The 24,917-nt window shown below is 37.6% G+C and overlaps 1 protein-coding gene and 1 long non-coding RNA gene across 4 annotated transcripts in view; one reads left to right on the top strand and one right to left on the bottom strand.

The window, feature by feature from the left end:
- LOC115937609 (uncharacterized) overlaps positions 1-24,917 on the top strand; it is a 438,489-nt gene that overhangs the window by 15,799 nt on the left and 397,773 nt on the right. For both annotated transcript variants that reach the window (XR_014139292.1, XR_014139291.1), the window contains exon 2: positions 16,605-16,761. This is a non-coding gene — a long non-coding RNA (uncharacterized LOC115937609). The remainder of the gene's footprint in view (positions 1-16,604; positions 16,762-24,917) is intronic.
- The window catches only part of SPMIP4 (sperm microtubule inner protein 4), a 36,392-nt gene that overhangs the window by 4,185 nt on the left and 7,290 nt on the right, over positions 1-24,917 (bottom strand). Inside the window, exons 2-6 of one of the 2 annotated variants that reach the window (XM_006748854.2) lie at positions 21,900-22,076; positions 14,043-14,114; positions 11,979-12,008; positions 8,752-8,933; positions 6,772-6,860 (exon numbers count right to left, since the gene is read on the bottom strand). In XM_006748854.2, coding sequence (XP_006748917.2) covers positions 6,772-6,860; positions 8,752-8,933; positions 11,979-12,008; positions 14,043-14,114; positions 21,900-22,076 — 550 coding nt within the window. Of the gene's footprint in view, positions 1-6,771; positions 6,862-8,751; positions 8,934-11,978; positions 12,009-14,042; positions 14,115-21,899; positions 22,077-24,917 lie in introns of those variants that run through there. The other variant, XR_014139285.1, reaches the window with a different exon arrangement.

Genomic DNA, 24,917 nt, shown 5'->3' with positions numbered 1-24,917 from the left:
GGGACTCGATCCCAGGACCCTGGGATCATGACCTGAGCTGAAGGCAGTCGCTTAACCAACTGAGCCACCCAGGTGCCCTCATTTTATTGATTTTTGATGAAGTTTAAGTCACTCAAATTCAAATAAAATTTTTTATTCTGTTGACATAACTGTTTACTATGGAGTTTATTTTGTATTTTCAAAAGGAGGTCTAAAAGTAAATGAACGAGTGAGTTTCATTACAGGCTTTTTGGCAGTTTAGAAATTCACTTTTTTCAGATTGATGACACTCAATATTTACTGAGTACCTATATGTGCAAGGTAGTGGCAGGGAACAAGGATGGATCAGAAACAAGTCATCCAGGAATATTGACTAGAGGGGAGATAAGGCATGAACATAAATGACTATAAGATGGAAAGTAACTCTTTGTTATAAAAGAAGTTAAGAAAGAATTGTTAAAAAAAAAAAGAAGAAAGAATTATTAGTAAATTGAGGGGAGGAAGAGATTGATTCCAGCTGAACAGGGAAGTAGGGCTGGGATCAGAGAAGAAGGGAGGAGACAAGAGACCATGTTATGTCATATTACAGAAATAGGCCTTTGAGGACATGCAGAGATGCGGAGGCCGAAGGAACAGTAAGAGCAGAGGTATGGATGGCGGTGGAAAGTATGGGATTAACATTCTTGAACACTATGCACTTGTCCTGACAGTCAGGCCCACCCTTAATATTTGCAGGTTCTGGGGCTAGAGTACAGTGAGAGCCCACATTCCACTAGTCTAACTAGTTTAATTTATAAATGAAGCAAATAAGCTGTTAAAGAAATAAAGTGTGTTCCTTTCTCCTACCTTGACAAAATACCTTCATGACAACTTGGAAGACTAAGTTCAAATTTAGACTTCTTAGACTATCCTAATTGTATATTGGGACATGGTAGTTCAGAAAGAGCTAGTTGCTGGCCCTTGGCCTCAGCATCCCTTACTGCTTTCTTCCTACCCCCAATTCCATCCCAAATTATGAAGTGTCTTGGATATGAGGGTACCCTGGCCCTCAAGTTCAAGCTCCATTATACCTATTATCTCTGCTTCCAGCAAACAGCCATCACTTGGCCAGCCCTTTGACTTAGAGGTATATACTAGCTTGGAAGCAGTGTCAACCCCTGCTGAGGAAGAGACCCCATGAACTTAGTTCAAAGCCATTTGGTCAAGGATTTCTGCAGTCCAACATCAGGCTGGGGTGGGAGACTGGGGAGCATGGGCTCTTGATAGATATATCCTCGTGTTCCCATAAACATCCTGTGCCATAGGGAGGGGTATAGCCAGAGGAAGGCCAGAGCTGGGCAGAAAGGCATGGGACCTTCTAAAGTTCCTGGATCTAAGGGTGATGCTGATTATAGCAACACTGTGAAGTTGGAATGATCCTCATTTTCCATGTATGGAATAGTCATGGTAAAAGGCACTTGACAGAAGACTATCAAGTATTAAGTAACCACCTCTATAAACCTTTAATGAATATGTGGCTTGCTTATTCTTTGTTCTTTTTATCATGATTTGCAAAGCCAGCTTAGAAATAAGGACTTTTTTTTCAAATATTGTTCCAAGGGGCTGGATTAATCCTGTGTCTTAATCTAGTTTAAATAACAGCAATGATCTACAGTGAGTTTTTACTGTAACCTGTGGTATCTTGAGAAGAGTTTAAAGAGTCAGGAATATTTGAGAGTAGAGAGCTCACCAATTTTCAGTATGTTAAGCTAATGGTATTCTGAGAGGATAGTGAGAGAGGGGCTGCTGGTGATCATCCACTCAATAGGAATTAATTGGTTAAATGTACTATTCACAGGGTGAAGTTTGTGTCAATATATGCAAGATAAGTACAAAAGCAGGAAGGAATTCTGGTTCCTGAGATGTCGGTATCTAGGCAGATACTCTAGTCTACAAAGGAGTGATGTTAGTTATTTTATTTTATTTTATTTTATTTTTTTTTTTTTAAAGATTTTATTTATTTATTCATGAGAGACAGAGAGAGAGAGAGAGAGAGAGAGAAGCAGAGGGAGAAGCAGGCTCCCAAGGAGCAGGGAGCCTGATGTGGGGCTCGATCCCAGGACCCTGGGATCATGACCTGAGCCGAAGGCAGACGCTTAACCGTCTGAGCCACCCAGGCGCCCAATGTTAGTTATTTTAAATTTGGAATACATTTTCAGAGGAGTAGTGCCATATAAATTCTAGTTACATTCCCCAGTAGCCCATAAAATTTATGTAATTCATAAATTGCTTAATAAACATTTACTGAATACCTATTACATGCACAATTATGTGCAAGCTTCTAAGGGCTTGTGGTAAGCACCAAAACTCTGTTAGTTGCCACAAAATAACAGAAATTAATACTATTGTAACACATTAAAAAACCCAAGAAATTAAATATAGTTTTTTGTTCTTAGTCTTGAATGATTGTGCTTAATCAGGTTTAATAGGGGAACAAGAACAGGTTTATTTTGGAGACTTTGCCCTTTGGAGAGCTTAATACTGGGTACGGTGGTTCCTTAGTGGATCGTGTTTCACTTAATTCTTTTGTATCAGCATCATTTTTACATTAAGAAGTTGTGATTAGGAATTTTTCCTAATATATTTTCCTTTGGTATCTAGCTAGGACTATGGAAGAGAGAGTTGAAGGGAGAAGAGGATGCACAATGTGAGGAAAGGCTGCCTGAGATGGAGGAGGAAAAGTAGAGGGGAGGGGCGAGACCATAAATGGGGAAGCATGCAGGGTAGAGAAGAGAGAGCCTACCAGTTTATTTCCCATTCTGGATGCATTGGTTGTTGCTGGAAATGAGCAGGTGGGAGGATGGGGCCCAGGGTGCTGGTGGTGATGGAGAGGTGAACTGTGGGCAGCCAGTTATTTGAGGACACATTCCTAAAGGAGGTACCTGTGTCCTTGCCAAATCCATTGTGGTTATTGGAGGATGAGTGTGGATTATGGGTGTTCTGGTGGAGAGACAGAACTGTCCTAGGAATGAGGAATGTATCTCTAGGAGGGGGATGGGCACTTCAGATTAGAAAGGTGGCAAGATGGTTCAAGAAGGAAACCACACTCCTCTGTAAGGGTGATATGAGTGGATGATCTTTACAAGGGAAGCCAAAGGTCTTTCCAAATATTTACAGTTAAGGAAAATTGGATAGTAGGCTCAGTTTGGCTTTGAAAATGGTTTGTTAAAATATTTCAAACAGGCAAAGGTTAGAGAGGTTTATGGCACTTGACCTCTGTGGTTATTATATCTCATCTTACTCAAAAGATGATTACAAGGGGCGCCTGTGTGGCTCAGTTGGTGGAGTGTCTGACTCTTGATTTTGGCTCAGGTCATGATCTCAGGGTCATGAGATTGAGCCCCTGCATTGGATTCTGAGCTGAGCATGGAGTCTGCTTAAGATTTTCTCTCTCTCTCTCTTCCTCTGCCCCTCCCCCCTCAAAAAAAAGATTTCAAGGTAGATTTTATCCTAAAGAATATTTTCGTATTGCAAAAGCTAAGATCAGACGCTTGAGTTCTTGAGAAATAGAACAAAAATCTTCGGCCATTTGAGGAAGTAATGACAAAAACAGTCCAGAAGAGTCAAATATTTTAACCTATTTGTTTGCCAGTTATAAGAGGAAAAGGAATGTCCTGACTGGCTTGGTGATGGCTAGAAATGGCCAGTGGGAAGAGGTCACCGAGGAAAGAGAGTGGTTCGGAGGAGAGGCCGTGGCTAAGGTGAGGGCAGCGCAATGGTCAGCGGCCTTGCGGGGGGAAAACTGGACCAGGCCAAAGACAGCTCTGGGGCCTGGGTGGGAAGAGGCACCTGGATTTTTGCGATGCCTGAGTAAAAGGATGGGAGCAAAATGAGGTTATAATACTGTTAAAATTAAGGCCTAGAACTGAAAAGGTTAAACTTTTTTTTAAGAATATTCCCCTTTCCAAGACTACCCATTTCTTTCTTTCTTTTTTTTTTTTTTAAAGATTTTATTTATTTATTTGACAGAGAGACACAGCGAGAGAGGGAACACAGCAGGGGGAGTGGGAGAGGGAGAAGCAGGCTTCCCACGGAGCAGGGAGCCCGATGTGGGGCTCGATCCCAGGACCCTGGGATCATGACCTGAGCTGAAGGCAGACGCGTAACGACTGAGCCACCCAGGCGCCCCTACCCATTTCTTAATCTTCTAGGTCAACAAAGTGTTATAATTATTGGAATAATAGCACTGGCAGAAGCTAACACTTAACTCTAAGCTTTCTGTCTGCTAATACGGTGCTGAGTGCTCTTAAATGCATTTCATTCTCAAGACAACCCCTATGAGGTAGAGTGCATTATAACTGCTGTTTTATCTATGAGGAAATTGAGGTATTAATGGGTTAAATATATTATTCAGGGCCATACAATTGATAAATATTAGAGCCAGGAGCTGTGCCACCTTAAAATTTATACTCTTTCCAAATGTTACACATGTTGTCTTATTGGCTTGGATAGAAACTACTAAAATCTGGCTTCTGGGGTTTTTTGTTCTGTAGCCAGGAGATATATTTTTGGACCTACTTATTTGTGTCCCTGCATCTCCTCCCACCCTCAGAGAATGATGATTATAATTATGTCATCAGTTATGATGTGGGTGGGGTACAGCCTGAGAATTGGGATTTTTGAAAGCACCCCAGGTGATTCTAATGTGCAGCCAAGGTTGAGAACCACTGTTCTAGCAATAGGAAAGGTAAATACTATAAAAATATTCTCCTTTAACAAAAATAGAACATGACAGATAAAGTTGACCACTTCCCCCAGTGAAGTGGTGAAAGGCAGGGGAGGACAAGTATAGGTATTATCCTAAGCGGGGGTGGGGTGGGGGGAGATGAGTCATGAGGTACTCCCATCAAGCTCAGTATCAATTTTATTTTTATTTTTTTTGTCCAGCAAAGTGCAAAACTTGATTAGAATTAGGGATAAACCAGAAGAATAATTGAAAAGTTGAAAAGATTAGAACAGATTAAGAAAGTCAGATTAATCATTGAAAGAAGAGTCAGATAAATCAGTCAAAAATATTTACATACAAAGTGCTGTGGGGAATATACATATTATAAAATATTCCATTTTTAAAGAGCTTGTAATTTAGTTGACGAGATATAAAATACATGAGAAAAGTTATTGGTTATAGTGAGTGTTATAGAAAGTCAGAAGAGGGGAAATCATTTCTATTGGAGTAATAATGCTTATAAATTATAGCACTTTCTATTTTTCAAAGTGCTTTTATATCTTTCATATCCTCATATCCTGTGAAGTTTATAGGATAGATTTTACTGAAATCTTATAGGTACATTTTATTAGTGAAAGCTCAGAGAAGAGAAACAATATCTCTCATATCACCAAGAGAACAAATGGCAGATACAGGAATAACTAGAACACAGGTCTCCTGATTTGGTTCACTTTCTGCTCTGCAGTGCAGAGAATTAGAGTTGAGCTGAGGCTTGAGGAATGAGCAAGTTTGAGATAGGCAGAGAGGCCATGAAAGGAGAGCACTCCAGGAGTGGGACATGGCCGTCCACCTGTTCAAGGACCAGTGAGCTGAGCCAGGCTGTAGGAAGTAAGGAACGCCAGACTCTGAAGGGTTTTCAGAGCTCAGTTAAAGCCTTAGGATTTACACTTAGGTAAAGGGGAGCTAGTCAAGATTGTTGCAAAGGGGTGAGATATGGGGACAGCAGTGTTTTCCTGAGCAGGACGAAGGGAGGGAGATTGAAAGAAGAAACTAAGCCACAGAGCTGAAGACTTTGGCTATAATGTGTAATGATGGAATGGTCTCGAGAATAACTTCTCATATTTCTGGGTTGCTTTGATACAGATTTTGCTTGAAAGAATGAAGAAGTCCAGTAAGATAAATGATTCTGTAAGGATTTTTCTTGATGTATAACTTTACAAAGAACAAACACAAAATTGCTTCCTTTGGAGATGACCGTGTGACACTGCAGGGACCACACTCCGGCCTGCCACAGTGGTCATCCCAAGTAAAATTCAAATGTTTCTAGCCTTGCATAATTATTTCTTGCCTACCTCATAGATTCTTAGATGCAAGAGGATAATATATGGAAAACGCTTGCCACTGCCTCTCACAGACTAATTGGTCAATGAATGTCAGCTGTTACAGTTTTCAAACGTGTGGATCTTTTCCTTCATGATTTAAAATTTTTCTTCCTGTCTATGTGGAGTCCTGGTACAGAGGTTAAAAGCAGAGACTGGAGCCTGACAAGCTTGAATTCTATGATTATAAGATAGCCACAAACTCTCTGAGCCTCAGAAATGAGAATGATGATACTAACTTTTAGGAGTTATTGTAAGGGCTAAGTGACCTACTGTATCTAAAGTGCTTAGTGTGTAGCAGTTGCTCAGTGCACAGTGGCCATTGTTTTATTTTTGATTCTATACAAATACAATGGTTGGGACAATAAATTGTAAATCTTTCTGAAAAATTTTCATTTACTCTGTATATTTGGAATTACTTAATATACTATGAATTATAAGAATATAGATGGGGGATACACAGTGAGTGAAACACAGCTCTCCACCTTCTTTCAGTGGGGAACCTTTTTTTGTAATCGTGGAAATGTTACATAACTGCCCAAGGTTTGTGAAATCAGCTAAGAAAACAAAAAATGTGAATCATGGTCAAAATCTCAAGTTTTTTAACCAGATAGAAAACAAAAGAATCCATCTTTTGGGTTTTTATAAGTGTATACAGTAAAAACATTTTTTACTTTGTTTTAAACACACATTTTAAAAGATACTTACATCATAATATACACCCTGGCCTGGCCAAGTCAAGGCTTTCTTCTTTGAATCCATTGGAAGATCAAGCAGTTCATATCTGTAAGGATTACCTGAAATTTTTCAGGAAGAGCACCGTTATCCCGAATATTCAAGAACAGTTTCCTATGAATGGGGTTTTGGGGTGCAGTGGATAGAAACGAGATGATAGGAGGTAGAGAGCAATGCAGGTGCTACTGTTAATAAGCTACTGTTTTAGCTACTGTTAATAGCTTTGTTTGAATTCTTGCTCCCCTTAATGAGCAGCACGTGGCCACACACAGTGAGACTGTCTAACCCGAGGTGTGGCCAGCAGCATAAGAGAACCCTGTACTGCACCTCTCTGATTAATGAAAGGGATTTGTAGGTAAGTTGTAACTTTTAAATTTAAGTTTTCCCGGATCCTCTTTCTGGTCTCTGAATGCTTAGCAAATACATTTCTATACCACCTGATTTGGGCTTTCCCTGACCAAATATCAAGACATAGAATTAGTACTTGCTTACCAAAAAGATATTGAAAGAGAACATTTTAAAGATTCTAGCTTCTTAAGTATTAGTGGTAGTTTGATAAGCCTTATCAAACACAGCATGGCCTCCTCTGGTCCTATAGTAAGTTCCACATTAAAGAATGCTTTGAACATCCATCCTAAGGGGTAGTAAGAGTGAAGGTTGGCATGTAGTGAACATTTACCATGTGCCAGTACTGTACTAAGTATTTTATATTTATCATCACATTATTATGAGGAAGGTACTATTATTTCCACTTTAACAAATGAAACTGAGGCACAAAGAAAAGAAGCAGTTTGCCCAAGATCTCACAGCTAGTAAGTGGAATAATTCAAACTCAGGCAATTTGGTACAAGGGCCTGCACTCTTAATCCATATAGTATTGATTTCTATTAAAGAAGAGTTAAGGTAAGTGTAAAAAAAGAGTAGAAAACCTAATGCAATAGTAGTTTTTGGAAAGGTCTTTTATAAGGGTTATTACAATATACTCATCTTTTTAAAGTCCTCTAAGAGAGACTTTGCTATGGTCCATGGTAAGTGGCAGAGCTAGAATTCTACCCATGCAGTCTGACTCCATAGCTCTTAAACACTCCACTATTATGTCTCTCGAAATGTTACTATCTCCTGATAAGGTACTGAAGCCGATATTGATGATGGCAAACATTTGGGCCTCAATATTTATGTACAGAGGAACCGCATTATAGGACAGTTCTTGGGTCTTCCCTTCCCCACAGCCTAAATTTATTCAACAAATGTTTTTCTCTGCCAACCATGCACCTGTTCTGTCACCTTCAGTTACCTTTTCTCTAGTATCTTCAGTCTTTCTCCATAGGTTTTTTTCTCTCTTTTAAGATGTCTAGTGTGGGAGAGTCTTGACGACTAATGTATGGGCTTACCATCCTAATAAAACACATCTGGAAAGACCCCTAGGTTTGCATCTGAAGAAGATGCCCCAAGGTGTTAAGAGGACCTAAACAAACTGTTCCCGTTACCTTCTAAGTTTTATTTCAATGACAGTCTTTCAGTTTCATCACCACTGCTATACCCGTGTCTAGACCCTGATGATCTAAACCAAATATCATCCTTGTGCTACTCACTTGAGCTAGGGTGAAATCTTTAAAAGCTAAACCATAAGAGAGAGCGGGAAGGAAATGAAGATAGAAAATACAGGTAAATAAAAACAATTAATTCTGCAGTGCTTGGTTTCTGATTCCACCATGGAAGGCTCTGTATAAAGAAGAAAAGTTAAGAGCACCTGCAGAGAATCTGATGTACTTGGTCTGTGGTAGGGTCGCAGATGATTCTAAAGTGCAGCCACAGTTAAGAACAAATTTCATAATCTATTGGTGGGTCACACTTTTGTGACTTGAATTCTTTGCCCTACCTTATTTAATTTTATTATTGAATACAGTTCAAATATGAGAAGAATCAATATTCTTATATCAAATCACATTTTACCTCTTGTTTTCAAAATCGTTGTATCATAAGCCTTTGTTGGCACAGTGGGAGGAAATGGCTGTTGGCTTCGGGCTTTAATGCCTGTGTAGAGATCCTTAGGTGATGTAAAGGTCGGAAACATGGCACCGCGGGAGATATGTGTGTGGTATGGGTGTTCAGTCGGATATGAGCAACAGATTTCTCTGAGATTTAGTTGAGCAAACAAAACAGAATAGAAAGAAATGCAATTGAAAAAAATTAATCATCAGTTATTTATTGGGATCCTTTTTTGTAGCAGGTACTGTTTTTTTGTAGCAGGTACTGTTCTAATCCCTGAGGATATGACAGTGAGCCAAAGTCCCTAGACTCATGGAGTTAGCTTTCTGGTGGAATATATTCCATTAAACATGAGATTTTCTTAATTTTGCGAGACAAATTAATTTTTAAAATAAATCATACTGAATTCTTTATCAGGGAATAACTTTCACAACTAATGCAGAAGATACATGGAATTTGTAGTTTTTAGAATGCTATAGGAAGAATTTCTAGTTGCTTTCAATTTCTGCCTCTTGTTTAAGAGGATCCCAGTACTTTATTTTATGGGATCATTTTGGGCATTCAATATGCGAAGTGATTTCTCACCATCTTGCATTGAACTTTCAATCCAGGCCATCTCTTCCTTTTAAGCAGTCAATCAACAAAAATATACTGCCTGTTTAGAGTACACAGTACTGTTTAGAAATCAAAAAGACTAGTATACTGATGGGAAAAGAAACAAGTAACCCACAGGGATATAATTTTCTTATGATTTGAAAAACTAGCAGAGTTCTTAAAAGAAATAGCAGAGGTTTAAAAAAATTGTGATAGCTGGCTCAGATCTGGGCCCCTAATGCTTGCTTACTTGGCTCACTGATGCAAATCTGTACTGAATTCAGCAGTCTTGGCATCTTGATGGGCCTCTGAAATACCTAGCAGTATAATATTTCAACAAGTTCCTGGTCTGTCCTAGATACCACAAGAAGTTAAGGTTGATGTGTAAGAGAGAAAGTTGACTCCAAGCAAAAGTCATTTACGAGGCCAGCTAGTTCTTTCTGTTTTTGTGTAAAGTGATTTGGTTTTCTTGCCCTTGTCACAAATTCTCTCAGTTGAACACATTTTTGCCTTGGGTGTAGCATCATTTTATTGTGAATCACTAAGCACTTTTCTGATTTATTTACTTTGCTTAAAAAGCACCACATCAACTACTACATGGCTTGGTACAAGGCACAAGGTCGTCAACTCTGTGATGACATGAGAACATAGAATCAAGACTTTCATTCCTCAGTTCTAACTAACTGATGCCCCTTGTAGTCATAAAAACACTAGCCTAGAAACTGCTTTCAGTGAAGCAATGCTTCATTTTATAGAAGACACAATGATTTCCATTTATTCTAAATAAATATTTTCATTGTCTAATTTGGTGGGTTCTATAGTTAACTATCCCTCTCAAATTCACTTCCCCTTACAAATTGGCTTGAAAATAAGTGATCATTTATAGTTTGAGCAAACTATTTGTGTGAATAAAACAGGAATGAACACATTTTTCCTCATGGAGAGAGTATCCAGTCTAAGGAAAGGATGGAGTTCACTGAGGTCTAGTAAAAAGCCCATGTTCCAGGGGAAGTTCTTAGACATTCAAAGCCTTGGGAGACTGCAGGTGGAGTGGTCAGGAAGCAGGGGACCTGGACAAGAAAGATAAGAGACCCTGGGGACAGTGAAGAATGAAATGAGAAATGCTGGGGTTCAAATATTGTCCAACAGTTAGAGGCATAACAAAACATATTGGAAAGAATGGCTGAGTAAGTAGAGTGTAATGATTGTCTCAATATGTGCTAATTAACTTATCTGGGAAGAAGATTCATCCTGATTCTCTTGGATTTTTTCCCAGTATGTGTCAGGTTGACCAAAGATGGAAGAATTAGTGGGAATGGGGAATCAATGAGGGATTAATTTTTAAACTTCCAATACCATTTCCCACAGACTTGATGAAGTTTAAGGAAATGTGGTATGAATATTTCACAAAATGGTCACATTTGTACACTGTCCCTACAGAATATCTCTGGGTAATGTGGGAGGTCCTGAGACATTGTAACTACTGTATGAATAGGAATTGTACTCAGAGGACATTGCCTTGAAATATTTTTAACTCCAGCAATAACTACTACTACAACAACAATAAAGCATTTATGTGCCGGGCCTTGTGCTAACTGCTTTATTTCTAATCTTTACCAGAGTATCATTCAACAAGTTAAATAAATGCTAGCATGCTCCCAGAGGCCAGGGCAGGGTGGCCCCATTTTCTACTAATCTGATGTTGGTAAGGACTTCCTGACAAAGGCCATTACCTTGGTTTTCATTGTATCTTGTTCTCATTACAAAGCCATGATCAGAAAGTAGAGATTGACTTCTTAATTAATTCTAAAGACCAAGATCATGTTAAATTACAAAAAAAGAACCAAAAAATTTCATAAGCCATTTTTTTTTTTTTCTGGGGATTAGTCCCCTTGATAGAAGAAAGTCAATTTGCAAAATGTGTATACATCGTTATTGGGTCCTTTTGGTTTTGTCTGTAGCCAGGATTTTGGCTTTGTGAAGAAGGGATAAAAGGTAGAAGTTAGGAAGGCAGGGAGAGGCCCCAGTTAATTCTGATCATTTGGGATTAAGGCAGAAATTTTTTCCCCTCAGATTCTAGAAACTATTTCTTAGTTAATAGTATTGAGTTATATCTGGTAATGATTTAGCAAAACATACTTTACTCTAAGACCTGCAAGCTATGGACTCTGTGTCTTGAGTCTATGTATAATACAAGATTTCATTCAATATCTTGTATATATTATAAAGGTTATTTTTGTTAAAAAAATCTGAATAAAGTAGGATTTTAGTTAATAGCAATGCATCAATATTGGCTTATGAATTTTGACAAATATACCATACTAATATAAGATGTTGTTAATAGGGAAACTGGGTATGAGGTCTATAGGAACTCTGTACTATTTTTCAAATAATTCTGTAAATTTAAACTGTACTAAATTAAAAAGTTTATTAAAAAAAGGTTAGCAGGGTATATAATACCAGCCTCTTCTCTCACTTGTTAAAAAAAAAATCTTTCATGAAAAGGCACATTTATCCTCACACTGTCTGAGACATATGGATTGCCAATATGTTTTTCTTGATTGTAACAGGGAAGGAAAATGTAAGTATATACTTACCCTACTGTTGAATTAGGTGGTTTGGGCATCCTAGAATAAAAACAGGAAATAAATCCTATATTTATATTAAGAACTTTTTAAAGCATACATTCCTATTGGAAATTTGCTTAAGAATAATGATGTATCCCATTTTCAAACTACAGTGTCTTTAATATTGTTGATTGACTTTCTGGAACACTGAATATTGACCAGACAGAGAGATATGATATCCTTATAACTCAGTTCTGTTGATCCATCTGACTTCAGTCCCACTCGCCACTCATTTTGCATTTCCTATTTGCAGTGCAGGTGCAGGACTGACTGCTTCTAATGATAATATGGTTCTGCTTCTTATTGACATTCACCTTCATAATCAGGCAATTGCCAGAGTGCTTGGAGGCAGCCTGACACCATGTATGGGTACAATTACATGACCTAAAGTGACCTGAGTGTGGCCAGGTGGACAAGATACATAAGTACTGTGTGTACTTTGTGTGCTTTGTCCTTTTGCCCAGGATTGCTGATCTCTCATGATAGTAAATATTGTCCAGTTGACAGAAAGGCTAGAACAAAACTAAACAAGTTCCTGGAGCCATGTCTTTTCTGACTCAGTTCATTTGAAAGTTGTGTATATACTAATTACTCTGAGCCCTGCCTGCCAAGAAATAATACTGAAGCCCAGGAACAAAGTCCACACTAGAGAAGGACTGTCACCTGCTTTTACTGGATTCAACACTTAGTTTCAGCCTGTGAGGATATTTCTGAAGTATTTCGGGCATGAAAAATGAATACAGTGTTATCCGTTGATAGCAAAGATCCATAAAATGGAATATACTATTCAATATTTGTATGTTTATTTAGAAAGTGGTACATAAGCTATATAATTTTTTGAGTCTACAGTGTATCATAAATACATAGTTCACATTAATTTTAAGAGGTTTATATCTTTCTTTATTTGGACTCCAGGTGTGTAGGCTTGGAACTAAAAAAAAAGACCCAAAACATGTCTTCCAGTTATATTTGTGGTTGAGTTGGGAAAGGGGGGGCAATGAATATGAAGAATCCAAGGGGTCTTGAGTTGGCTATGAAACATTAAATAGGTTAAATCAGCATCTAAAATTTTTCTCATGTGACAAATTTGGCTATGATATTGACAAGTGTATACCTAAAATGCATTCTGATTCAAAATGGAAAAAACAAATTTAAAGGAAAGCTATTTTAAAAATTAAAAGTTTGAAAGGTTGAATAAAAATTAAAAATGCTCAGACACTAGTTCCTTGACTTAAACCAGTCCATTATTTTACTGCTGCATTCTACATTTACTTTTCGAAGTTTACTGATCCCAAAGGGATAAACAGAGCCTAGCAACCACAAAATTCATGTCTTCTTGCCTCCCTCTTGTGGCTAAACTCCATATTAACTTCCTTCCTATAAACTTTCCTAACAGTTCTAATAGTTAAAGAAGTGATATTTTCATTGTTACTTTAGTATTGTCAGTGTTTTATTTTTATCTGAAAATTAAAAAGTATGCTTTTGTAATATATATACCAAGCTATTTCAAAGAGGAAAAAATAATTTAATATACTGGAAAATAATTCCTCTAAGCAAAGGATAAATTAAAAAGTATTCCTTATCCAAAAAGGAGACTTAGGGAGTAATTTTATTACAAATTATTTGTAGATTGTCATAATTAACCTCTATCCTCATAAGATCCTGATGAAAAATTTTGCTGAGGGCGCTGGGGCATTTCCTATGAACCTTTAAAGAAATTTAACAGATTCTTATTAACTAGGTCAAAGGCAGAGGAATGGACCCAGATGACTTGTGTGAATTCTTTCAAACATTACTATTCCATGTTTTGTATTTTTTTTCTTGTTAAATTCCACAAACTCTTAGTGGGTTTTGGTTTATTTTATTTCTGTTTCTTTGGTCTTGGCTTCTATTATTAATGATCTCTGTTAAAAAAAAAAAAGGAACACTTTTTCTGAAAGATCCCATTTTGGGGCTTTTTTATTTCTCATATAACTCATTTTCACTTAAAAACATTATTTGGTCCAATATAAGGAAAAGAAACCCCAAACTTACAAAGAATCATTTCCATAGATGCCACTTTTTTTATTCTGCGTCAAATAATAGAATTGTTCAATAGGAAGTTTTCTGAAAAGAGAAGATTAAATTGAACATCTTTTCAAATTAACATAGTGATGATCAGATAGTAAAAGACAAATAGACTAATATACAACCATGTATATATGGAAATTCAGTATATGAAAAAAGGTGGCATTTTAAATCAGTGGAAAAGAATTTACTTTTCAATAAACAATGCAGGAAAAATTCACTAGCCATTTGAAAAAGAGTAGATTTCTATTTCATACTATGCATAAAGATAATTTCAGATTAAAAATCTAAAGAATTGGGAAAAACAAACAAATATTAAAAGAAAATATACAAGAATATTTTTTTTCTTTGTGGTGGGGAAAACTTTTTTTTTTTTTTTTTTTTAAGGGAGAAAGAGGGGAGGTGATGGGGAGAAGGAGAGAGAATGTTAAGCAGGCTGCATGTCCAGGGCAGAGTCCAATGCAGGCTCAATCTCACAACCCTGAGATCATAACCTGAGCTGAAATCAAGAGTCCAGTGCTTAACTGACTGAGCCACCCAGGCGCCCCATGTGGGGAAAACATTTTAAATTAGATTTTTCTTTTAAAATCCAAATCCAAAAGGAATTTGATAACATCAGAAGAAAAACTTTTGAAGATAAGATGGAATAAAAAAGCTCAGATAAAGTTTGGAAGAAATTTTTGTAATAAAGATATGTAAAGGATTAATATCTAGAACATAATAAGAATCCATAACTAAAAGACAATAAAAATGGGCAAAGAATAAGAACAGAAAAGGGAATGTAAATGACCATACATAAGAAAACAAACATAAGTACTCAACCAGAGACATGCATTCTGATAACCAAGATAACCTTTATACATATTAGATGGGCAAAAATTATGGTTTGATAATATAACATAGTTGTCCAAGAGTATGAGGGAAATGGATACTTTTACTTACCACCATGAGAATATAAAGCATTTGGGCTATATTTCTAAAATTGAAAATATTCATATATTGTGACCCATAACTTTCACTAAGGCTTTTCCCTAGAGAAACATTTGTGCATGAACTCAAGGAGGCCTGTACAAGAATATTCATTACATATAGTTAATGCCAAGAAGAGGAAACAATATGAAAATCGCTAAATAGTCTATGATGCATCTATATTGTGGAACACAAAGAAAAATTAAAAAGAATTAAATAGATCTGTGTTGGGGCGCCCGGGTGGCTCAGTTGGTAAAGTGTCTGCCTTTGGCTCAGGTCATGATCCCAGGCTCCTGGTATTGAGCCCCATGTTGGGCTCCCTGCTCAGTAGGGGACATGCTTGTTCCTCTCTCTCTCTCTGCCCCTCCTCCCTCTGCTTGTACTTTCTCTCTCTCTTGCTCTCTCTCTCAAATGCATAAAATAAAATAAAACAGATCTGTATTTACAGTCTCTAGATTATAGAGAGAAAAAAAGAACCAAGTTGCCTACTACTATATATCCAGTGATTCCACACATAAACAATATAATACATATATTTTCAATGGGTACATATATAATTATGTAATTGTGTAACAAAATGTGTGAAAGGAGACATTTCCTCTTCCTTCTCAGTATACTTCTGTCAGTACATCACCAGTGGACTTACTGAATACCTTCTTCACTGCATGCCATCTTAAAAAATACTACTTTTGACTAAGGAACTCAGTTTACCACCAAAGAAATAAGGCACTGATTGAATTTAAAGGACTCAACTGGTCTTATCCTGAATGTAGACCAGCCTAGTGAAGATTCTTTTGTGGCTGAAGGAGTGTGGCACATGCTCTGAACCAGTGACCAATAAATGGTTTCTCCCATAGCCAGAATGGATGGTCTAAAAAATGAAGGGTGAAAGTGGGAGTGGTACCTCTCACTGTTATACTTACTATTACACTTGAGAGAAATTTTACTTCCTTCCTAGCCACCTTGAGTTTTGCTGGTTTTGAGGTCAAAGGAGAAATGCTTCATCGGGAAACAATGGTCCCATTGAATTGGAAGCTGAACTGATGATGTGGTAATTGGGGCTCCTTATGATTGGGGGAAACAGGCAAGAAGGGATTATACCAAGTAGATTGGGATGATTGATCCTGAATGTCAAGGGTAAGAGGATTGCTGTTATGCAATGATGGCGAAAAGGAGTATTTCTAGAATCTAAAGAATCTTTTAGACACCTCCTGGTATTGCTTCTAGTGGCATAAAGTTAATGGAATACTGGAACAGCCTCCCACAGGCAGAACCACTAATTGCTAGATCTCTCAGGAAGAAAATTGGGGGCACTCCACCAGGTAATGAACTCCTACCAGCTCAGGTGCTGGCTGAGGGCAAGGGAACTTGGATGTATGTATATAATTATATTAATATGTATATAATTATGTTATATATAGTATGCTTTTATATACTATAATATATAATTATAATATGAAAAGATTATAACATATAACATGTTTATTATATTTATATGTATTAACTAGTTTTATTTTTTTCATTCACCCTTTTCCCTTATTTCCTTATTACTCTATATAGGGTGTTGGTGATGGTTTACTTCATTAAGTGCATAGCTGTGGACTATCAGGACAAGATTATGACTGAACTAGAGAGGAGAACATCACCCAGAGATCTTGGACTTGGAGCTGGATGCAAGAACTGATGAGACTCTGAATTTCCCCTTTTGGGGAGGTGAGTGCATTTTCATTTGTATGAAAAAATCTTGCATTTTCTTACACTGGCAGCAGTTCTCAAACTTTGCTACATGTTGGAATTACCAGAGGGATTTTCTTAAAATGCGGATTCTCTCTCAGTCAGCCTGGGGTGGAGTCCAAGATTTTGCACTCACCATTTCCTTGATGCTGCTGGTCCATGGGCCCCATGTTGAACAGAAAAGCATATTATTGTTGTGGCTGCTATTATGTAGCATGGCAGCCAGCTGGCTGGCACAGATGGCTAATATCTTTATAACACTCTCTCTACATTTTGTTAGTTTTCCACATTTTTAATATCCCATTTGCCCAGGAAGAATCCAGAAAATCTACTTCCCAGCCTCTTGAGCAACCAGGGTACAAATGTGTGCCCTAAGTTCTGCCACTCAACCATATCTGCACTAGACTTTGATTTGAATGTGAGTAGCCTGAGCACACAGGCTTCTTCCTTTATGAATAAAATAATGTAACCAGGTTGTATCTCAATGTCAGTAGCTCCACTTCCATTTTTTCCATTGTATGGCATATCCTTTTGATTTTCAGAACCAGTTCTTAATTTCTTTTCATTTTCTTTTTTTAAAGATTTTATTTAGTTATTTGAGAGAGAGAGAGAGAGAGCACGAGCACGAGAAGGGGGAGGGTCAGAGGCAGAAGCAGGCTCTCCGCTGAGCAGGGAGCCCGATGCGGGACTTGATCCTGGGACTCCAGGATCATGACCTGAGCCGAAGGCAGTCGCTTCACCAGCTGAGCCACCCAGGCACCCCTCAGTTATTGATTTCAAGGGACTTTTCTTGTGTATCTCTGAGTATCTATTTCTTTTAGATTTACTTATTATTTGTTGTTTTTCTTGTTAGATGATCTACATTTGGGACATCAGTTTTCCTTATGATAAGTAATTATGCTTGTTCTTAATAGCATAGCTTTTTATTTTTATTGCTTTAATATCCTTATCTTTCCCCTCTGCCTTATCAATTTTAAGTCACATCTCTTCTGTTTCTTGCTGCTTCTTTTTGGACTAGATTTGTGAGTTCTTTTGTGTAGTTGTTTTTCTCATTTTTCTCCTTAGCCCTGTGATCTTCCCTTTTATAATGTTCTACCATTTAATCATCTTGTTTTTTTTTATTAGAATCACATACTTATTTTGTCCTTTAGAGAATCTACTTTTGTTTCCTGGGCTGTGTTTCTTCTCAGACTAGTTTCTTCATGTGTTTTATGTATTAAAAAAAAATATATATATATATATAAATGTATATATGTAATATATATATGTTATACATATATAACATATATATCATATTTTTTCTTTTTTCTTCCTGGTTTACAAAATTGCCTTACCATATATTCTCATATTACATGTGTTTAATTGGACAGCTCTGTTTAAACCCAGCTATTTGCTATGATACAGTGTGAGTGAATTCTTGATTCTGTCATCTGAAATCAGTTTGCCTTTCTGTCTGTGCTACAAGCTTGACGACTGAATGTTATTGTCTCCATACATCTTTAGCCTGATGGGATGGAGGTGGCGGAGAGTAAGTGCTGAGATTGTGTCAGATAGGATACAAGCATCTTGGGTACTACAGTCTAAAATCCTGTTAAATGTCCTCTATAAGGCTCATTCCTTTCCGTTGGGGAAGTAGCCATACCCTTGGGCTTCTGCTTATTCCCTCAAGTCATCACAGTATTCTGGAAGAGTACACATTCTGCACAACTTCCGTCTCTCTTGAGATCTTGTGTTTTAAAATAGAGGCTTCTATTCTTGAGGCTTTTTTTCTATTCTAATAGGATTACCTACCCAATCTTTTAATCTTCTCTTCAAATTGGAGAAATATCAGGATTTTGTTGACTCACCTTGTCTCCGTATACATTTGGAATGTAGGGATGGGGTTAGGTATGGTGCCTCTCAGTCAGTAATGTGGCTTCCCTCTGTACCTCCAGCACTTCCAGGGAGGTCTGGAAGTATGTGTGGCTGGGTTTATTTTGGTTGTCACAATGAATGAGACTGGTATTAGGTGAAGGGCCAGAGATGTTAAATATCTTACAGTATATGGGACAAAGAATTGTCCCGCTCCAAATGCCCTCTTGAGAAACATTTAGTTAGAACTGGAATAAACTGCACAGAATTTTCTTTCCTTGGCACATTAAAATGAGTGGCATAAGATGTTCTCCTTGTATTGTTTAGGGGGTGCTGGTAAATTTCCTATTTATTTCACTTTTAAGTAACAGGAGAGGGATATTCTGTGATTTTGCTTCACAAGCATTAACCTTCAAGCATCCCTACCACCACCTCCTCCTCCACCACTACTATCATTACTATAGAGTGCTAGTTACAGTTAGCAGGCATTTCAGAGTATTCTTTAGTTCACAGAGCACTGTATATCGATTTAACAGCTTTTTAACATTTGCCAATATGTTAGAGGAAGATCCATTTCTTTTTTCTTAAACAAAGTAAAAACTTAGCTACTTTAGGGGCTCCTGGGTGGCTCAGTCATTAAGCGTCTGCCTTCGGCTCAGGTCATGACCCCGGGGTCCTGGGATCGAGTCCCGCATCGGGCTCCCTGCTCGGCGGGAAGCCTGCTTCTCCCTCTCCCACTCCCCCTGCTTGTGCTTGCTCTCTCACTGTGTCTCTCTCTGTCAAATAAATAAAATCTTTACACAAAACAAAACAAAATTTAGCTACTTTACTAAACTTATAAAAAAGAAGTGTTTATGGGGGTGCCTGGGTGGCTCAGTCCGTTAAGTGTCTGACTCTTGATTTCAGCTCAGGTCTTGATCTCAGGGTTGTGAGATCAAGCCCCACATGGGCTCTGCGCTCAGCACAGAGTCGGCCTGAGATTCTCTCTCTCTCCCTCTGCCCGTTTCTGCTTTCGCACACGCACACTTTCTCTCTCAATAAATAAATAAAATCTTAAAAAAAGAGAAGTGTTTATGGAAGTGAAAACAAAGTGATAAATTTTTATTACTTTGTAACGTCATTCTTCTAAGTGAATGTATGCTGAATTAGGTGATGACAACTTTGCTTGGAATTTCTGAAACTTGCCCCTACGGTTAAGTAGATACTGTTAAAGTTCCTTTAAAAAAGTTTTACTTAGATATAGTTATGTCGCAAAGCACTGGAAGGAAGAGTGATGTTGGAAGGGGGACGTTGCATTGGAACATGCACGTATAAACGTATGTGATTATAGTTCCATTAGTAAGCCATGTTCTTTTGCTTTCTTAACCTCAGATGACATACTGTCGGATAGCTCACTAGATATTTTCCTAAGCAGTAGGTACTTTCAGTTTACCGAGTCATATGACAGGAGGGTTGGTGAGGCAAAGCAGTGGTCCTGTTCCTGATAAGTGAGCATATATGGCACCATAGCACCCCCTGCAAATCCCCTGCAGGGAGGGTGGTAGGGCGTGATTGCTTTTATCTGGACCACATGAGGCCTGACCCCTCAGAGAGCTGGAGAATATCCTGTTATTTTGAATAAAAGGCCCTTTTTTGGGAGAACGAAAAATATCGTGACAGAAGTCATTCCCTACTAGGAAACAAGAAAAACCTATTCTGTAGTTGTTTGGCAAGGGATGTGCATTGTATCAGAAAATATTAAGAGATAAAGATGCCAAAATGGTAACATTTGACATAAAAAGATGTGAAGAGAACAGAACACAGGAACCTGCATTTCTGAGCTGGGGATGATGGGCGTTCTTATTGGAACAAGTACTTCATCTCCTGGTGGCCTGCCCAAGGCTGCATTCAGTGAGGCAGCAAACACAAACCTCTCATTTCAAACTGGATTTCCCTTAAGAAACTCATCTTTGGCTCTCTTTTTACACTCTGGGATTCTGTGAATACAATTCTGATCCTTTTAGAATGTTGTGCATTTTTTAAATACATAAATTTTGAGGACAATACATGTAAACTCCATGAGGAGCTATACCTCTAGTATCTAGAACAAGCTTGCTGTACTCAAATTACTGAATAAATGAATAGCTGGAGTAAATGATGAATGGAATGGACAGATGAAAAGAATTTGCTTGGGCTTTGGACTCAAAGAAACGTGGACTCTAGTCCCTGTTCCACAACCTCATAGTTGTCTGATCCAGGGGAAGGTATTGAATCTTCCAGGTCTCCGTGTATTGTAAAACCAGGATAACAGTAGTTTCTTTACAAAGATATTATAAATCTACCTATATTATATTATAAAGTAAGTTCCATGAGAGTGGGGACTTAAAAAAATGTGTTGGATGAATGAATGATCTTGAGGTCCTTGCTATCTGTAATGTGTTGATATTTGCATCTTTCCAATTGGACTGACAGACCTTTTCGTTTGCCCGCTTTTTATTGCTTCACTGAGGCTTCATTAAGGTTGTTGGCTGTCACATGTCATTAATGTGGCTGTTTCTCTTTCTACTTGCAGCTTGTCTTTCCTAATTTATTTTTTTAAACTGCTTTAGCTAGATTGTTATAAACTAGGTAAGCAGGATTATTAGATAAAGCAGGAGTAGGTAGGCTCTGTGTGAAGGTTTGTGCTTTGAGTAAATTTCATAGTTTTTTTTTAAAGTTTCATGTTTTTAGTAAATAATGTGACATTTAATTTGCTACTCAGATTTTTTGCTTTCTCTTCAGTTTTAATGTGTTTTGAATAAAGTTGCTGAAAGAGTGACTTTAAAAGTTATAAATGATTATTGCAATATTTTAATACTTGAAAATGGTGCCCAGTAGATTCTAATGAGTACAGATTGATGAACAAATTAGAAATCAAAAGTTCCTTAAATCAACAACATCTGTACAAATTAGGCCAGCTATTTGCTCAAGAAAAAACATTTTTAATTTAATGTCTCTCAGGAATATTCCCATTTAGTTCTAGATAAAATGTGATTAGCAAGGGAATTAATCAAAATTTCTGACCACAATACTTAAACATCTCTAAGGATAGCAAAGTCATCCATAAACACAGATTTTTTTTTTTCTGATTTCACAATTAGAAATTATATAATTGGTTTTTCCATCTGTGTCTTTTCATAAACAGTAAAAAGTAAGTTTGGAGGTAGATTTAAGTTAACAAAGGACTCATAATAAAAATAAAGAAAAATGAAAAATAAAGACCTCTGTGTGAAGGGCAGAAAGTTTACTTGCCTCGGCCAGGTTTCTCCACCAAATCCATAATGCTGATGTCCTTTGCCCATGACATGAGGAGGTTCACATTTTTGCCTGTGTTCCTCAGGGAGTGAAATGGGCATTATCCCACCATATTCCCTATCAGCACCCCATCGAAGTCTATATTGTTGGAGCGACTCCCTTAATTCCTGATACCTGTGAAAAAAGAGAGACTTTTGAAAATCATTTCAACATGAAATGCTATGGTCAGAATGTTTTTGTCCCCCAAATTCAGATCTTGAAATCGTAATGCCCGATGTGATGGTGTAAGAAAGTGGGGCCTTTACTTAGTGACTAGGTCGAAAGAGTGGAGCCCTCGTGAATGGGACTAATGCTCTTGTAAAAGAGACCCCAGAGAACTTGCTTGCCCCTTCCACTATAGCAAGAAGGTGCCAGCTCTGAACCAGGAGGAAGGCTTTCACCAGAATGTGACTATGCTGGCATTAGGATCCTGGACTTCAAGCCTCCAGAACTGTGAGAAGGAAATGTTGTTTATAAGAAGCCACCCAGTCTATGCTGTTTTGTTACAGCAGCCTGAACAGACTAAGATGAACAACCAAAGTTCCTATAGCTTCACAGTTATTTTTGGATTGCATTTTCAAAACATGGAATTCTCCCTGCTGGGTAGTTTATGAGAGATACTGTTGCTCTAGGTGATATTTCATGCCTTCTCACCTGCCGTCTCAGAGATGCGGCCTTCCTGCCCCTATTCACTACCCTAAACTCTGTCCCATTGGCACCAAACTACCCAGAAGACCCCAGAATGTCCCCATGTTCAAAATTGGCTGATGGTAACACAGGAAAGGGAAAGCAAGATGGAGATCACTTAAATGCCAAGCATTGTATCGTGCACCTAATATATGGTATTTCACTGAATCTTCATGAGAGCCCTAAGAGGTGAAAGTAATAATGATATGCCCAGATAATGGGGCAGTAGGACACCAGGGGAGCCAACTTTATTTCAAGGGTCAGCAGAATCACAAGCTCACTAAGAATGATCTGTAGACCAAATAAATAAAAACATCTTACGAATACCACACTACCAATTTTCAAATACATGTAGGCATTACATACTTAAATGAAACTTCATTGTAAAGCATTATCAAATTCATAAAAGCTTCTGGTCATTATGGTTTTTTGCAGTTTCAATCAATGAATCATGACACACACGAACTGTTGAAAAGGAACAGGAAAACAAAGAGGTCCTCATCTTTGAAAAATATTGAGAATCACTGCACTGTAGTATTATAACTACACTGAGTCCACAGCAGAGTCAGTACCTTTGGGACAATGCTAAACTATTTAGAGTGGTATTCTTACCACTAAAAGCCTACTTTTTGCCATCAAAGTAATTTAAAACTCTAGACCAGGAAGTCAGTACACAGATATGAAAGGCATCATCAGATTGCTGAAAGAACAAGGTTAAATTCTTGAGGGCCTACAGATTATTATTATTATTTACAGTTGTAGTCCATGTGCTGATTTCTTTTAAGCATCTTTATTGAGATACAATTTACATGTCATATAATTCATCCATTTAAAGTGTACAATTAAATGGTTTTTAGTATATTCACAGATATGTACAACCATCATCACAATAATTTTAGAACATTTTCATCGCCTAAAAAAGGGCACCTTGTACCCTTCAGCCATCATTTCCCACTTTCCCTTCCCCACCCAAGCCCAAAGCAACCACTAATCTACTTTCTATCTGTCTCTCTTTTTTCATATAGCCCTCCCAGTGCATGTGAAGTAGTACCTCTTTGTGGTTTTGATTTGCATTTTCCTAATGACTAGTGATGTTGAGCATCTTTTCACATGCTTATTGGCCATTTGTATATGTTCTTTGGAGAAATGTCTATTATTCAGATCCTTTGCCATTTTTAAATTGGGCTCTCTTTTTATTACTGTGTAAAACTACTAGATACCAGTCCCTTCTCAGATATATGATTTGCAAGTATTTTCTCCTACTTTGTCTCTACGTTGTCTTTTCATTTTCTTGATAGTGTCCTTTGAAGCACAAAGTTTTTAATTTTGATGAAGTCCAGTTTATCTATTTTCTCTTTTGTTTCTTGTGCTTTTAGGGTCAAGAATATAGTGCTGAATCCAAGATCATGAAGATTTACCTGTATGTTTTCTTTTAATAGTTTTTATAGTTTTAGCTCTTACACATTTAGGTCTTTGATCCATGTTGATTTGTTGTTAATTTCTATACAGGGTGTGAGATAAGGATACAACTTCATTCTTTTGCATGTGGATATCCAGTTGTCCCAGCACCATTTGTTGAAAAGAATAGTCTTTCCCCATTGAATGGTCTTGGCTAGAGATTTTTTTTTTTAAATATAAATTCAATTTAATTAACATATAGTGTTAATAGAGTCTCCCTCTCTGCTTTCATTTTATTTTTCCTTCCCCTTCCCCTATGTTCATTTGTTTTGTTTCTTTTTTTAAAATATTTTATTTATTTGAGAGAGAGAGAGAGCATGAGGGGGGGATGGTCAGAGGGAGAAGCAGACTCCCTGCTGAGCAGGGAGCCCTGCAACTCCAGGATAATGACCTGAGCCAAAGGCAGTTGCTTAACCAACTGAGCCACTCAAGCACCCTCTGTTTTGTTTCCTTAACTCCACATTTGAGTGGAATCATATGATATTTGTCTTTCTCTGACTGACTTATTTTGCTTAGCATAATACCCTCTAGTTCCACCGACGTCGTTGCAAATGGCAAGATTTCATTCTTATTGATGGCTGAGTAATATTCCATTATATATATATATAAATACCACATCTTCTTTATCTGTTTATCTGTCGATGGACATGGAGATTGTCTTTTGATTTTTAAAAATGGAGAGTCATGTAAAGGAGCAGAAGCCCTTGCTCCTAAGCTTTATCTAGAGCTCCTTAATAGTGGTTCTCAAAGTGTGGACCGTGGACCAGCAGCATCAGCATCTCTCTTTTTTTTTAAAGATTTATTTATTTATTTGAGAGAAAGAGAGCACAC

This window comes from Leptonychotes weddellii, chromosome 12 (assembly GCF_054177405.1).
Source record: "Leptonychotes weddellii isolate Sample4059 chromosome 12, ASM5417740v2, whole genome shotgun sequence".
NCBI classification, from domain to species: Eukaryota; Metazoa; Chordata; class Mammalia; order Carnivora; family Phocidae; genus Leptonychotes; species Leptonychotes weddellii.
The sequence above is the reverse complement of the archived record's forward strand: the minus strand, read 5'-3'. Positions and strand labels throughout refer to the sequence as shown.